Source organism: Acomys russatus, chromosome 28 (genome assembly GCF_903995435.1).
Source record: "Acomys russatus chromosome 28, mAcoRus1.1, whole genome shotgun sequence".
NCBI lineage: Eukaryota > Metazoa > Chordata > Mammalia > Rodentia > Muridae > Acomys > Acomys russatus.
In genome coordinates this window covers 24,737,742-24,753,898 of record NC_067164.1, presented here as the reverse complement: position 1 = coordinate 24,753,898, position 16,157 = coordinate 24,737,742, and the positions used below count along the sequence as shown (strand labels likewise).

At 48.9% G+C, this 16,157-nt stretch overlaps 1 protein-coding gene across 1 annotated transcript in view; it reads left to right on the top strand.

Moving 5' to 3' along the window:
- Wdfy3 (WD repeat and FYVE domain containing 3) overlaps positions 1-15,787 on the top strand; it is a 223,573-nt gene extending 207,786 nt beyond the window's left edge. Inside the window, exons 58-67 of the mRNA XM_051170516.1 lie at positions 298-445; positions 572-726; positions 1,486-1,644; positions 3,229-3,408; positions 4,329-4,511; positions 5,562-5,658; positions 7,448-7,771; positions 8,014-8,125; positions 8,499-8,696; positions 15,514-15,787. Coding sequence (XP_051026473.1) covers positions 298-445; positions 572-726; positions 1,486-1,644; positions 3,229-3,408; positions 4,329-4,511; positions 5,562-5,658; positions 7,448-7,771; positions 8,014-8,125; positions 8,499-8,696; positions 15,514-15,643 — 1,686 coding nt within the window. The 3' untranslated portion in view covers positions 15,644-15,787. The remainder of the gene's footprint in view (positions 1-297; positions 446-571; positions 727-1,485; positions 1,645-3,228; positions 3,409-4,328; positions 4,512-5,561; positions 5,659-7,447; positions 7,772-8,013; positions 8,126-8,498; positions 8,697-15,513) is intronic.
- Positions 15,788-16,157: the final 370 nt, after the last annotated feature.

Below are 16,157 nucleotides of genomic sequence, written 5' to 3'. Positions count from 1 at the left end.
TTATGCAGAACTACTTAACTTTTAAACATCATTGGAAAATAACAGTCAGTCAGCGTGTAGCTTAAGTAGATTATATCTTTTCAGAAAGTTAATCAGCTCAGTAGTGAGCATGCTAACCTGGTGCTGTGCTCCTGCAATCTCCTTAGCCTTTTAAATGCCTTTTCCTCAAATGAAAATGAAAAATGGGGATAATACAGAATGTGATCCTTGTAAAGCTCGTCAGTGGGGGGGGGGGGAATGTTTGGCATACAGAGGGCGGAGTACATGTTATCCTATAAAGTGTGTCGTCTTCTTCAGTTGTTTAAAAAACCTCATCCACCAAAGCGAGTGAGAAGCCGACTCAATGGAGACAACATAGGGATCTCTGTCCCACCAGGAGCCACAAGTGACAAGATCTTTTTCCATCACCTAGACAACCTGAGGCCTTCCCTAACACCTGTGAAAGGTAAGGCGCTGGGTGCCAAGTTCTGCAGTTGAGATCTCTTTTCGTCATCTGGTCAGGATGCTTGTGTTATATGTGGGACCAAGGTGCCAAGTCCCCACCCGTGATGATGCTACGATTTCTTTATAGAGCTCAAAGAGCCCGTGGGGCAAATCGTGTGCACAGATAAAGGAATTCTTGCAGTAGAACAGAACAAGGTCCTCATACCGCCAGCCTGGAACAAGACTTTCGCCTGGGGCTATGCAGACCTCAGTTGCAGACTGGGGACCTACGAGTCAGACAAGGTATGCATTGCCCCCCTCTTCTTCTGCCTCGCTCCTTCATGGTCTGAACAACCCGGCTTAACGGGTGGGGGGAACCTAGCCAAGGCTTCGTCCAAAGGCAGAGAGGAGCATTTCCTGCCTCAGATAGGATAGAGCTGGAAGGGCAGTAATGTTGCCTACTGAACAAGTGTTTTTTGGACAGTTGTGAACTGGGTGCCGGTAGCTCCCCTCCCACTCCCAGAATTCTCCTAAGAGCCTAGCCAGCAAAAGGCTCATTATTTCTGCAACCTGAATAGCCTCCTTTTTGGCAAGTCCCAATCTGGCCATTAATCATGGTAGTACGAAAAGCAAATGGGTGATCTGTTAGTGTCTATGGCCCTCAGATGGACCCTCCCGCCCAGACAGACAGACTGCTTAGCCCTTGGTTACACTGGGCACTGTTCTCTTCAGGCAGGGTGCTCCTTAAGTGAGCATGTGTTTGCACATGCTCATTGGCTACAGCAGACATGCTCTTTTACCATGCGAATCACACAAGCTGAACATCATTTTCCCAAAGTGGATAAAAAACAGACCCTGCTATGAACATAGTCTCCTAATTTTGATGCTTACCAGCCCCCATAGTTTAGATGCTCTTGGCAGTTGGGGTTAGAACTTGAGGTGCAACTGTCACTGTAACTGAACCCCGCCAACTGTAACTGAACCTGGCCCCGAGTGAGAGCTGCCTCCAGAGCCAGTCTGCAGTACCTGGCAGCATGTGCCTCACATCTGCTCTCTCCACAGGCAGTGACCGTTTATGAGTGCCTGTCTGAGTGGGGCCAGATTCTCTGTGCAGTCTGCCCCAACCCGAAGCTTGTGATCACAGGTGGAGCGAGCACAGTGGTGTGCGTCTGGGAAATGGGCACCTCCAAAGAAAAGGCCAAGCCTCTCACGCTCAAGCAGGTAACCGTGCAGCAGGGGAGAGGGGGTGGGCACACGGTCACCCAGAAACCACAAAAGGCCTCCTAAGCCAGAGCTACTCCAGACAAGGCAGACAAAACCAGGATGTGACCTGCGTGGAGGGTGCTGCCTGACTATAAGGAGTGCGGTGTGTGTTGTTTTTTGCTTTTGATTGCTTCCAGCTGTGTAGTGTAGGCTGTCTCACACTCACGTAACATGCCACCACACCTGGCCCAAAACAAGTTACATTACTAGAAATACTTTTCAATATTCAGAATATAGTATTTCTCAAAAATTGCTTAAGATCTAAAGGAAGTTGTCTTTAGGGACTATATTTCAGCATATCTAAGAAATACAAATGTTTCTTAGCAATTATATGTACAATGAATGTTTTACAACCCAAGATAGCATTACTTTGGATTCATATCTCTGCCCTTTATAGCGGCCTCCACTTGCCTGGACCACCAAGTCCTGGCTGTTTCTTTTGCCATCCGTTACACCTGAGCACATGTCAGATTCTTTCATGTAATCCAGAGAAACACCTAATGGTGTCACTGACAGGTATTTTAATCATTTAATCGAGGTGATTCTGTTACTGCTTTTTAATTAATATGAAGGTTTTTGTTTGTTTTTAATTACACTATACTGTGGCTAGTTTAAAGCCAACACCAAACAATGTGTTAGCTGTATATGGAAATAATTAAATCCCTTGTACAGCAACCTTCCAGGCAGACCAAAGGCCCCTTGGACTCTCTGAGACGGGCCCTGTACAGGCTCTGAACAGGGTCACACATGAGGCTCTTCATGGTGTTTTGCTGACCACATTCTGCATAAAATTCCTTGAAGCTCGTGTGGCAGCCATGGAGACTGAGGGCTCAAACAGCTCTCTGCGTTTTCTCAGCACACCTCCAGATGTCTGTGTGACCAAAAGGTCAAGGCAGCTCCCTGTTTAAGTGAGCACATCCCACTGGGGAACAGGGGGAGGGGGTGTATTTTCAGTAAGTGGAACCCCTAACAGCAATCAGAAACTTCTCTTCCCTTCCCAGCATCCACACATTGCAGTCCCTGGGTCCCCTTAGCCTCTTGCTGCAGTCGGGGACATAGATCTACCCCCCAACACAAAGCTGCTCAGATACCTGTCTGCAGTGTGGTGGCATGTCGAGACCATGGGTCACAGACCGCAACCATGCAATTTTAATGTTCCTTTTGACTAATGTAATAACTGCATTTGTTCCATCACTTTTTTAATTGTAGCTGCTCAGAGTCTTAGGAGTCTGTAGCAAAAGAATAGAAACTCAGCTTAAGGTCTCGACTTCAAGACCTATACTCCGTGATCACACGGGAAGAGTGGAAAGAAATCCAAGCCAGTTGCAGCTGATAATTCCTCTTCCTTCAAAGATCTGGGTTACTGTTTTCTTCCCCCCAGGAAGAAGTAAAGGTGGAGAGAAGCGTAGACTTGTCACCCCAATGCCTGCTCAGGGCATCCAACTTTATGAGCCTGTCCTTGCACTGATACATCTAGAAGCTTGGAGTCAACTAGGTGACGTGGCCACTGTGACAGGCCTGATTTGCTGTTCTCTTTTGTAGGCTCTGCTTGGCCACACGGATACTGTCACCTGCGCCACAGCATCGCTAGCCTACCACATAATTGTCAGTGGGTCCCGAGACCGAACCTGCATCATTTGGGATCTGAACAAACTGTCGTTTCTAACCCAGCTCCGCGGCCACCGAGCTCCCGTTTCTGCTCTTTGTATTAATGAATTAACAGTAAGTAGTGAGTTTAGGAAGCATACTGCTTAAGGTAAATACAGACTGAGCCTGTTTTCTAAGTTGATGGGTAAGTAGATGCCACTGTATTCTGCTTGGTTTGTAAGGTGCTTGAAAAGCAGATGAATATTAAATTTTATAATCCACACAACAGTTTTGTCCTAAAAATTTGTTCACTATTAAGCACTTTAAAGAGAGGAGAAATTGATGGGGAAAAAAGAAAAAAACCATTTTAGAGTATACTTCTTGAATAATGTGGGGCTTATGGGGATTGCTAAGATAGTAAAAAGTTATGTTGAAATATTTAATGCTCACTTAGAGTAAAAGTGTTAACCCCTGGGGCCTCCCTTGCTGTAGCACATAGGATGCAGCTGCCTCCTTGGTCACTGAAAAGACAAGCAGCACACCTGAGTATTTGGGGTTCATTACTCCTCTAACTAGAAGTAGATTTTAGCCACGCCCAGAGGAAGTCACACTCTCCCTGAGGTGACAGAAGTTTTGTGGAAGAGAGCACACTCAAGCAGCAGTTGCCTGCAGGCACCTCAGCTTTGAATTCTCTCTCTTTTTTTTTTGGTTTGTGTTTTGTTTTTGTTTTTGTTTTGTTTTTTTGTGACAGGGTTTCTCTGTGTAGCCTTGGCTGTCCTGGACTCACTTTGTAGTCCAGGCTGGCCTCGAACTCACAGCGATCCACCTGCTTCTGCCTCCCGAGTGCTGGGATTAAAGGCGTGCGCCACCACGCCGGGTCAGCTTTGCATTCTTGAGGAGGCTTCTGCTGGCGAGACTTAAATGAGCAAGCACTTGGCTTCAGGGTGCCTCCGGAGTGATTTCGACAGTAGGGAGTGAACGGTTCTACAGAGCCGGACATGGGATGTGAAGGTCAGAGTGAAGAGCGTGACAGGCGCCCCTTCTTTACTCCTCAGGGGGACATCGTGTCCTGCGCCGGCACGTACATCCACGTGTGGAGCATCAACGGGAACCCCGTCGTGAGCGTGAACACCTTCACCGGCAGGAGCCAGCAGATTGTCTGCTGCTGCGTGTCCGAGATGAATGAGTGGGACACGCAGAATGTCATAGTAACGGGACACTCAGATGGAGTGGTCCGGGTGAGTGACCTCAGAGATAAAACCTACACTCTGTGCCCTCATGCTGTGTCCGAGGCCTTAACCCCACACTCAGGCTGGCACCCACTTGACTTCCCCTGAAACGCTTCTGGCTGCTTTCTGTGTGGCGGTGACATCCCAGGAGAGACAGTGCACGCACAAACCTCTGAGGTCACTGAATGTTTGGACTTCTCCTAGGAGCTTTTTCTTTCTAGCTATATACTCGAGTGCCCCGCTTTGGGCCTATTTCCCTTAATGGTGCCCTTTGCAAAGCAGGGCGATTGGTCATCATCCCTAACGACAGCCACTCCCAGACCTGCGGGCCACATCCCCGTCTGCCTTCCTGAGGCTACAGTTCCCAGTGCTGAATGTTTAAGGCATGACCAAAATTACCACAGACAGATACGCTTGATGGGGTTTGTATCCACGTACGCAGACTCGGAGAGGTTTTGTAGGAAAGAGAGGCTCACTATCTTAGTTACTGTTCTGTTTCTGTGAAGAGATACCATGACTGAGGCAGCTTATAAAAGAAAGCATTTAATTTGGGGCTTTACAGTTTCATAGAGGGTGAGTCCATGGCCATCATGGCGGGGGATGTGGCAGCAGGCAGGCAGGAAAGGCGCAAAAGCGGTAGCTGAGAGCCTCCATCTTGGCCTCAAATTGAAGAGAGAGCAAGAGCAACATGGGTTGGAAAGGGAAGGGGGGAAAGAGGAGACGGGGGTGGGGCTAGCCTTAGCCTGGGCCTGCTATGAGCTTTCGAAGCCTCAGAGCCCACCCACGCCCAGTGACCTACCTCCTAATCCTTCTGTAACGGTCCACCCACTGTGAACCAAACAAATTCATGACCCTCTGGGGGGCCATACTCAGTTTAAATTTTTTGGGGCCATGGTTCTTTCCCTATGGTGAGGCAACTGGCCTCAGGGGTTCAGAAAAACCCATTTTTAGGCGGTCACTGGAGCTACCCACCTAACCCTCAGAGTACCTTCATGAGGTAACATGGTCACTGTTTCCGGTCTGTTTGAGTGGTGTTATTTCCACATTATTTCCATGCAGTTCTGGAGGATGGAATTTCTACAAGTCCCTGAAACACCAGCTCCTGAGCCTGTTGAAGACCTGGAAGTGCAGGAAGGCTGCCCTGAAGCCCAGCTAGGTATCTGACACGCCTACCAACCGCGGGGCCATTCCGTTTGTTTAGGTCTCCGTGGCAAGACCCACACCAAACAGCTTTAACAGGCATGGCTGGCGCCACACACAGCACTGTGCCTGCTGCTGTAGTGCCTGTGGTCAGGGTATCCACATTTGCAGTAGGTGACCAGTGACCTCCTAGTGGTACAGACTTAGTTGATGTCTACATTGCAAGCTAGCTAAATACAGGAGCAGTTTCTCTAAGTGTCCTGGGGTGCACAGTGTTAGTTCTAGCAGCTCCTCGCCTCAGTTCTACAGCTGCTGTCCCAACTTGTAGGTTGCACTGTGGACCAAGACAAGAACGTGCCAGGCTCTTAAGTAGTTTACGGTACTCACCCCGCCCGCTCCTGCTGGGGGGTGGGGTGGGGTGGGAGGCACTGTTGCTTCCATCTGAAGTCTGTTACCCTTTACATTCTCCAGTGAAACAAGGCCAGGTGATTTCTCTACAGAGTGACTGGGGACAGCCCCATAGAGCCAGCCGTGTCCTGCCCATGTTGCTGGTCTTCAGAGAAGCTGCCCTTCCCCGTCTGTCACTAATGGCTTGCTGGAAAGAACCAGTTTTCAGTTTGATGGCCTTCCAATGACCTCCACGTGCTTGGTTGATATAGGGAGCTCCTACAGGGAAGGCGGAGGGCACAGTTTGTCCTCATAAGCACAAAGTGTCTGCTTTCTGTGTCAGAGAAGCAATCTTTCAGCAGAACGTTTTTAATCCTTGCATTACACTGATGATGCAAATTCCCACCGGCTCAATGTAGCCCCAGAAGAAGTTACCTGAAGTGGTGGGAGGGAGAATTGTAACATTCAGAAATTTTGATTTAGTAACTTTTGGGGGGGGGGTGTGCGCCTTATCTAAGGCATTGGATTTCGGGGTCCACTGAAAAGTGAGTCACTGAGTGAAGATGGAAGAAGGGTCATCCTCAGGGTGGACAGGCAGGTGTGTGTCATGGTCCGTGTCTATTCACACTGCCACCGTTCTGCAAACGGGAAAGAAAACAGTCCTGAACAGCGATCCAGGGATGAGACTCGAGGAAGGCAAGCTGGGAAGCTGGGGGTGCACTAGCGATCCAAGCTGTCCCTCGGCGCCCCAGGGTGTGAGGATAAGCCGCTGAGGCTAGTGTGGGAAGGCTCATCAGTAGCATTTGTTGCTAATAGTGGGTATGTGCAGTGTGCCGGCAGTCGCGCGCGCCCTGTGGATCTCTCTCGCTTCCCTCTGTGCACACCGTTGGGAGTTGGTGTTGAAGGAGGTAGGGAATGTAAAATGGCGACGAGAAGATTCCAGATCAAGTCGCATGGCTCCTGGTTGCCATGGGCAAAGCTCGTGTCTGGAGAGAGTGCTGAGGTAATCATTTAGAAGGATGTTGGGTACCACGAGGCACATCAGGAAGATGTGCGGAAGAGGAAGGAGGTTCTTGGAGGAGAAGGCATTGGGTAAGAGTTTAGACTAAGAAGAAGTTGTAAAGTTGTGTGCCCAGAGACAGGTAACACCAGTGGACACAGGCTGTAGAAAGATGGGCTTAAGTAGAGTCAGTGGCGTGTGCTGACCCTACTGTGAGGAGCCAGACTGTGTGTGTGTGGGGGTGGGGTGTGCTTTGGGCTTTACTGTGATTTTCTCGGGTGTGCTCTACTGTGTGAGGTCTTGCATGGAATACTTGGCTGCTTGTTGTGCCTACCATCTACTAGAGGAAAAGAACAGTAAACCAATGTAAACTGATGTGTCTGCAACCTTCTTTCTGTGTTCCCAATGCTTCACCCAGGGCAGCAAGCGCAGGATGAAGAGAGCAGTGATTCTGAAGCAGAAGAGCCGAGTGTCAGCCAGGACCCCAAAGATACGCCCAGCCAACCCAGCAGCGCCAGCCACAGGCCCCGGGCATCCTCCTGCAGAGCCACAGCCACGTGGTGTAACGACAGTGGCTCAGATGACTCCAGGCGCTGGTCTGACCAGCTGAGTCTCGATGAGAAAGATGGCTTCATATTTGTCAACTATTCTGAAGGCCAGACCAGAGCACACCTGCAGGGCCCCCTCGCCCACTCCCACCCAAACCCCATCGAAGCACGAAATTACAGCAAATTGAAACCTGGTAACTTGAGGCCTGGTGTCTTTCTCCCACCTGTGAGGGGTGTGACTGACAGGTTGTGTGTGTGGGCTGTGGGGTCCAGCCCTACCCCTGATCAGCTCTGTGCTTGGACCACAAACAAAGGCCTCGTACAGTTCTCCAGTAGATCAAGCTAGGCATCTTTTAAACAAGAAACCACAGTCCCAAAATTACCTCGATTCACATTGCTCCGCAGGCTGAGTCTGTGTTCCATGTCACCATTCCAGGGTACCGGTGGGAGCGGCAGCTGGTGTTCAGGAGCAAGCTGACTATGCACACGGCCTTTGATCGAAAGGACAACGCACACCCAGCTGAGGTTACTGCACTGGGTGTCTCCAAGTAAGTGCCAGGATTTTTCACAGTCCCTCTCCCTTTCTGGGTCATTTTGCCTGGCTGAGAACCCATATTTCAACCAAGTCCCTTGAGATATATGGTATATCCTGTGTAGCTAGCTGGTCTCATTCTTCTGGTCTGAAGCTTGCCACTGCCAAGTTGAATTACTAACAAATAAACCACAGGACGGTCTGTGTGCTTCAAAGACAGAACCAAGTTTGAGCCAAAGGAGACTGAAATGGAAAGACTCCAGGCTCAGTTTTACTTTTTCTCTCCCTTATTTCCTTTGAGGGAATGGGGTCTCCCCTCTGAACATCCTCCCCACCCCCCTGCACACCCTGAGCCCTGTACCAGAGCCCTCTTCTCCATGTTTGTACAGGGATCACAGCCGAATCCTTGTGGGTGACAGTCGAGGCCGAGTGTTCAGCTGGTCTGTGAGTGACCAGCCTGGCCGTTCAGCCGCTGACCACTGGGTGAAGGACGAAGGTGGCGACAGCTGCTCAGGATGCTCCGTGCGCTTCTCCCTCACAGAAAGACGGCACCATTGTAGGAACTGTGGGCAACTCTTCTGTCAGAAGTGAGTTCTCGGAGTACCTGTTACAGGTGCAGGCTGATTGCTGGGCCCTGCAGTGTCTGATGGGCTCTGTGTGGTGGTGGTTGAATATAAGCCAATTTTCACTTTTGCTCTTCTTTTTCTATAATTATGAGCTATTTCTCTCATAGAAAGTACAGAAATAGTCATCAAATACCTGTCACCCTGATATGTGCATTTGGTCCTATGAGTTCTAGAGGCCCACAGGGTATGTGGGTGCCCACACCTTCACCTTCATTGATGGACCTTACTCTCCATGAGTCTGTATTCCCCTCCATATTTGTCACTCTACACACAGTGTTGTGTTGTTTCTCAACTTTTTTTTTTTTTTTTTTTAAGAATTATTTTCTGCCTGCACATGCACCTGTCCGCCAGAAGAGGGCATCAGATCTCAGTATAGATGGTTGTGAGCCACCATGTGGTTGCTGGGAATTGAACTCAGGGTCTCTGGAAGAGCAGCCAGTGCTCTTAACCTCTGAGCCATCTCTCCAGCCCCCATGTTTCTCAGCTTTAAGCTGTGCGCTGTTTGTGCTCTTCTGTGAAGCTGTACTCCATTTTTTTAAATGCATTCACAAATAGCCATCCTTCTGGTATATTTGCTGTAACCATGTGCAAGACTTTGTAGGAGTTTATGTCCCTTAGACTCACCTCCTAAGCATTCCTGATGGTTTCGTTCGGTTTTGCAAATGCTACAATATGATCTGGTCTCAGTGCTGGATTCCTTCTCAGGAGACGGACTAGAACATCCCACAGACTTAACCCTGGATCTTAACTGGGTCTTGCTAAATGACTCTCACAACAGTCCTGGTGCATCGCCTCCTCAAAACCTCCCAAACTCTTAGCCGTGCATGGCATTTGCGGAACCTTTTTCCTTTTGCCAATCTGAAGGTTAAGGAAACATGTCTTTCGGTTTCACTTCAATGCTAGAGGTGTTGGGGGTCTCTTTAGATGCCTGTTGGGAAACTCCATTTTCCTTGTAGGTCTGTCTCTCTGGCCTTTTTCTCTCTCCTGACTGTCAATTCTTTCTATATTCCAGACTCAGGATCTTCCATTGTCATGCACATAGCTCCTGCGAGCCTGTGACTTATTATATTTCCATTTTGGTGTGGCTGCACTTTATTAGGGGTGTGTGTGTGTGTGTGTGTGTGTGTGTGTGTGTGTGTGTGTGTGTGTGTTGGTGTCCTAAGTTTGGTCATATGGAAACTATTTTAATATTTTGAAGCTTGACTTTCTAATCTGTTTGGAGCATGCCCTGGGTTATGATGATGCAAGAGTCTGTCTTGGCCCAGGATGAGCATGAGCTTGCCGTCACGTGATTACACATCCAGGCCGCCTAGCCTGGCATGCCCAGAAGAGATCCCCTGGACCCCCCCCCCCCCCCCCCCCCCGCTCACATTGCCTCACTCCAGATGTGTTCATGGAAAACACATGTATAATTTTCTAAAGCAGGGTCTGCCGTTTCCTAGGCAACACATGGTTTCTGGTGAGGGGGTGGCCTTTCCACTGACTCGGACCAAGTGCTCATTGTTACCTCAGCCACTGAAGCCCTCTGAGCTTGTTCTCTCGGGGTAAAGATAGCTCGCTCACCTTTAGAGCTGTTGCGAGGAGGGAGCGCTGTTAAGTGCGGAGACAGACAATAGCAGGGGTTCTGCTAAGGTGCTCGAATTCCTACGGTTGTAAACCCTTACTCTGGGAAGTCCATTGCAAGATAATTAGCTGGAGCGCCCCTGCCTGCATTTCTGATTGGATCTTGTATGAGGTAGGGCAGAGGCTCCTGTCTCATAGCAGTGTGCTTTATCTTGGAATTACAGGTGGAGCACCACTATTCCTTATAGTATTTTCGAATTATTGAGTATAGGTAATTCTTTAAACCATCCATGGCTGGCATGTGTGCTGAAGGTTGTTGTGAGCACTGACAAAGCAGCGACGGGGCCTGAATCAGGCCTGGAAGAGAGCTGTGTAGGAAGGTAGAGAGCCTGGCCCCCAGCCTTCCTGCTCTTTGCTGCTGGGAACTGCCTCCTTCCTCAGTGCTCACACAAAATCCACAGCCAGGCAGGGAGCCTCCTAAGCACTTGGTTTATTTTCTGGATATTCAGCCAGGCAAACTGTATAAATCTGCATCTTTAGTCTTGTAAGAAGAGTCCAATCTAAAAGTGACAGCACCGTGCCCGATGCTATTTCAGTCCGTGAAAAGAAACCTGTGGTGCTTTTTAAAGACTATGGACATCTTCAGTAGCCTATGGAAGTACTTCTCTCCACAAGAAAAGGCAAAGAATTGCTTCTAAGGAACGATTGCGGTTCTGGGGCACAGTCTACAGTCTCCTTGCAACACCCTGTATTCCCATTTATGAAGCCCCAACAGTGTCGTGTCCCAGGGCTCCATCTCCAGTCCCATAAGAATAAAAATGGTCAAGGATATAAGGACAAGACTGGTGTGATAGCCAAGGTTAGGACCACCTAGCATTTATCTGCTTCTCAAACAAAACGCAAAGCATCACGGGTACAGCTACCTACCAAGGTGAGTGGTTGTAAGTGGACGCTGGAAACCAACAGGAGAGAAACAGAAACTTTGAGATTTGAGACAAAAGCACTCTAGGAGAAACCATCCCAGCACACCCCACTGGCCCGACCTGCTGAGGTGCCAGGGGAAGGAAGTCGGCTGTCTACCTAGCACAGACACGGGGGCTCAGCGGAGCAGAGCTCAGGCAGACACGGCAGCTCCTGGCTGGGGAGCTCCTTACAGGCGTATAGCTTCGCTAGCCAAAACACCTGAGGTCTATCACTGAAAAAGAAATTCATTTCATCTCCCTATGAACCCTAGGAGCCTATAGCCAGGAGCTATCTTGAAAAAGCCCCAATATCCAAATTGAGGGCTTCTCAGGGTGAGAATACCCTAAATATTCCCCCATGAGAATCCACAAATACTCCGCCACACTGGCTACTGCATAGCTGCCTCAGGATCCAAACACTGTCAGAAGAGTGGGTCTGACACCAAGTGTTGGGACCACTGCACTGAAAAACAAACGCAGGCACACAGAGATGAAGGACGATGCATCAAGGATGGTGAAGCCTGCCCTCGGATGTGGCCAGTTGGGACTAGTTTTTAAAAGGCACCAGGACAGAAGGAGGGCTGTTGTGCACGCGGCCACCAGACATTACCAAGAACTCTGCGGCTCTTTTGTTCCCATACACACACGACCTTCCCAAAGTCGTCTTAGCACTGCAGCAGGGCTAGCCGTGGCTTGTGCCCTGGGACACGGAGCCTGCGCATGCCTAGAGACAAACTTGGCCAAAGATACTTACATTCCACTCTGACCCACTCCTGCAAGCATTTCCGAATCAGGAAGAGAAAAGTTTCCAGGTCATCGCCCATCCTGCAGTCCCACTCTAAGCACGCATGGCCGTGGTAGCAGCAAAGAGGAATACAGCTGATGTCGCCACAGCTAAGTTGGTCCGCGCCATAAGTCAGAGAAACAGACATTATCCGGCCACATCCTGCTGACAAAGGTACCTCGAGGGCCCACCCCCAGCTCTTTCTCTGAAACAGCTGAGCCCATACCTTTGTCCAGTCAGGTCTTTCCACAGCACTGGGGCAGCTAGTGACAGAGGTCCTAACATGTGCAATAGCAGCAGCAGCAGCAGCAGCACCTGAGGAAATGTCCAGCACCATTAGCAGCCACCACTACTGTGCAGGAGTGGCACGTGAGCTCCACCCCTGGCTGAACTAAAGCATGCCCTTCATGCTCGCCCACCAGCGCTGGTTCTCCCCAGCCTTCATCCAGTAGGCCCTGGACCCAGCTTCACTAACACCAGCCAGAGAAGCCACAGGGAGATTGCATTATGATACTTACCTGGCATAAACTCAACACTACATCACTGATACTCCAAGACTCAGTGATAGAATTTCCCCTGAGAAGGCCATTTCATGGAAGTGGTAGAGACATCAACCCGTCCCAACCGGCTTTTCCTGTTGCTGTGATAAATACCGTGACTAAAGCAACTTGGGGCAGAAAGGGTTGGTTGGCTTACACCAGCAGTTACTTTCTGAGGGAAATCAGGGCCCGAGCCTGAGCAGGAACTGGGCAGAAGCCATGGAGGAACACCACATAACAGCTTGCTTCCTCCAGCTCATCCTCAACCAGCTTTTCTTTTACAGTCCAGGACCGCTTGCCCAGAGATGGCAGTGCCCGCAGTGGCCTGGGCCCTCCTATATCAATGCCCACAAGTCAGTTGGATGGAGGTGATCCTCAACGGAGACTCACTTTTCCAGGGTGACTTATGTGTCAGGTTGATAATTAAAACAAACCAATGCAACTCCATGAGATATGCAGATCTCAATATAAAAACGTGAATAGTATGAAGTGTAACGTGACACTTCCTCGGGAGCATAGCTCTAAAGTCCAAATTCCTAATTCACCGAAGCAGCTGAAAGCAGTGAGTGCTGAAAGCAAGCCAGTCACCATAAAAGGAGTCCTCGCGTGCGCGTACATACCTGAGAATAAACAACTGGGAAGGGACTGGCCAGTGAGACAGCGCAGATGGCAAAGTGTCCTGAGAGTGTGAGGACCCGAGGTAGAGCCGGGGCCCATGTGAAAAGCTGAGCACTCACGCGGCCCCAGCACAGCCTAAGCAGAGGTCTCAAGAAACAAGTATGACTCCTGAGAAAGAATACCTGAGGTTGACCTCTGTCATGCATGTTACACACACACACGCACGTGTAAATGACACCTACAGTGAAAGCCGTGGAACTCTGGAGAATGAAATGGAAGAGAACAGTAAAATGTTGGAAGGCCTCCTAGGCTCATGAACTAGGAGAATTAATGTTAATGTTCATGCTACCTAAAGAAAACTAAGGATTATGGTGGTCCCCTTCAAAATACCAATAATGGCATTCTTCACAGAACTTAGGGAAAACAATCCTAAAATTAAAATGGAAACAAAAGGAGTTATGATAGCCACAGTGGCATGGTACCAGGATAAAAGTATATAGATGGGACAATGTGCTGGCACGCAGGTAAGCCCTTGCACTGTAGCCCTGTGTTACCCTGTGTGGAAGTCAGCTCAAATGGATCAAAGACCTCGGTGTAGGACCAGAAGCTTTAAATGCGCCAAAGGAAAACACAGGAGATATACCTTAAGAATCTGGTTTAGGCCTGGTGCTGGTGGTGCACGCCTTTAATCCCAGCACTCAGGAGGCAGAGGCAGGCAGATCTCTGTGAGTTCCAGGCCAGGCACGGCTACACCCTGAGAAACCTTGCCTCCCTTTCTCACACACTTGTGCACAGATAGTGGTTTGGGCAGTTTCCTAGATCAGATGCCACAGCACCAAAAGCAAAGCATGATGAACAGAATGCCATCAGACCAACAGGTTCTGCGCAGAAAAGGGATGTGCTGAGCCAGTGAGGAGACCGCCTCCAGAGCAGGAGGAAACATCTAGTGGCTAGTCATCACAGGATTCGGGTCGAGAGTACATGAAGAACCAAGAACACAAGAGCTAGGTTAAAAATTGCATAAGTGGGGGGCTGGAGAGATGGCTCAGAGGGTAAGAGCACTGTCTGCTCTTCCAGAGGTCCTGAGTTCAATTCCCAGCAACCACATGGTGGCTCACAACCATCTATAATGAGATCTGGTGCCCTCTTCTGGCCTGCAGGGGTACAAGCAGGCAGAGCAATGTATACATAATAAATAAATAAATATTAAAAAAAAAATTGCATAAGTGATCCAAATAGTTACTTTACAGATAACCATTAAATATATAAAATAATAGTATCAATCAGGAAAATACAAAACAACAGTGAGATTCTATCTGACCCTAGTCTGAATTGCTGTCACCAGTAAAACAGCAACAAATGCTCCTAAGTACGAGGACAATAGGCTCTTACATACTGCTGTGGCATGTAAATTAGTACACTGGGTGTGGAAAGTTAAAATGAGAACTGCCATATGACCCAGCTACCCTGGGTATACAGCCAAGAGAAATGAAATGTGCCTATATGTATGGCCTTAAAGAATGAAGGAACGAAACTGAGAACATTGTGCTAAGTGAAACAGGCCATGCAGAGAATGACAGTGCAAACACCTTCAAGGCTGTGCATTGAGACTTAAAAAGTGTTAGCCTGACCTGAAAGTTGACTAGTGATGACTACACATTGGTTGGGGTGCTGGGGATGGGAGACAAAGACAGAAAACGATGAGTGGTTAAGGTCAATTGTGTAGAAACACCACTGAGTGCTGTTAATAAGTATATGATTAATACGTATTATAGAAATAAAATGAGCAGTTCCCAAGTAGGAAATAAATCCAAAACAAGGAAACAAATTTAAGCAGGCATTGGAGTAAGATGAGCGTTCAGTCTTGTGAGCAAACGGGAAGTTAGCCTCGGCCATGACAGAGACACTTGCCAGTTCTCGGTGTCTCCCTCGTGGCGCTCAGTCCTGAAACTCAGACCCCCTGGCTTACCGTGCAGCTGTGGTGCCCCTGAGCCATCTCTCTGGCCCAGAGCACTGATTCCTGAGCCACTTAAAAGCTGCTGATGCTCAGGGTGGAAACCACAGCAGGCTCCCAGCCCGACAGCTTGGTGGAAGCCTTCACTTGGTTTTGTTTTTCTAATTTTTCTCTGGTCAAAGAAATGGCCACGCTGACATCTCTGTAGGCATCCTTTAGTCCTTGGGCATTGTTCCAGCCTTGAGCTCTCAGACATCAGACTGCCTGCTTTCCAGTCCCGTTTCACGTCACCCATGTCCTCAGCCAGTGGCAGCTTGTGGAGAGGACCTATAACTAACCTGTCTTCTCTTCCTTTTAGGTGCAGCCGATTTCAGTCAGAAATCAAGCGCTTGAAAATCTCGTCCCCGGTGCGTGTCTGTCAGAACTGTTACTATAGCTTACAGCATGAGAGGGGGGCAGAAGATGGGTCTCGAAACTGCCGAGACTGAGGGGGCTGACAAGAGACCAGAGCCTGGGGTACTCTTCGGGCCCTGCCTTGGCTCCACAGGCATTGAAGCAGTCTCTGTTTACACAGCTCTTCACACTGAGTGTTTAAAGTGTTGAGTTCAAAGGGATCATTGGACCATGGGTTCTGAGGCACAAGACGACCGCAGAGGGGTTCCGGGGAGCGCTTCAGAGCCTGAGGCCCCAGAGCATAGCTGTCTCCAAGAGCAAACTCCGTGCTCCCCAGCTCTTTCTTGCATCTCATTTTTATAGAGCTATTCATCCTTATTTGGAAAAACCAACAAAAACTTAAAAAAAAAAAAAAAGAGGCTTCTAGAAAATGGTTGTAAATCTGACTTCTTTGCAAGCACCTGTGTACAGTGTGAATAGTATAAAGGCCTTTTTTTTTTTTTTTTTTTCTAAATAAGGACCTAATTGCCTGTAACATGAGACTTCAAATTAAGCCACTAACTCAATGAACTATGTAAGGTCTTTCTAACATCTCTCAGTTATAAATGT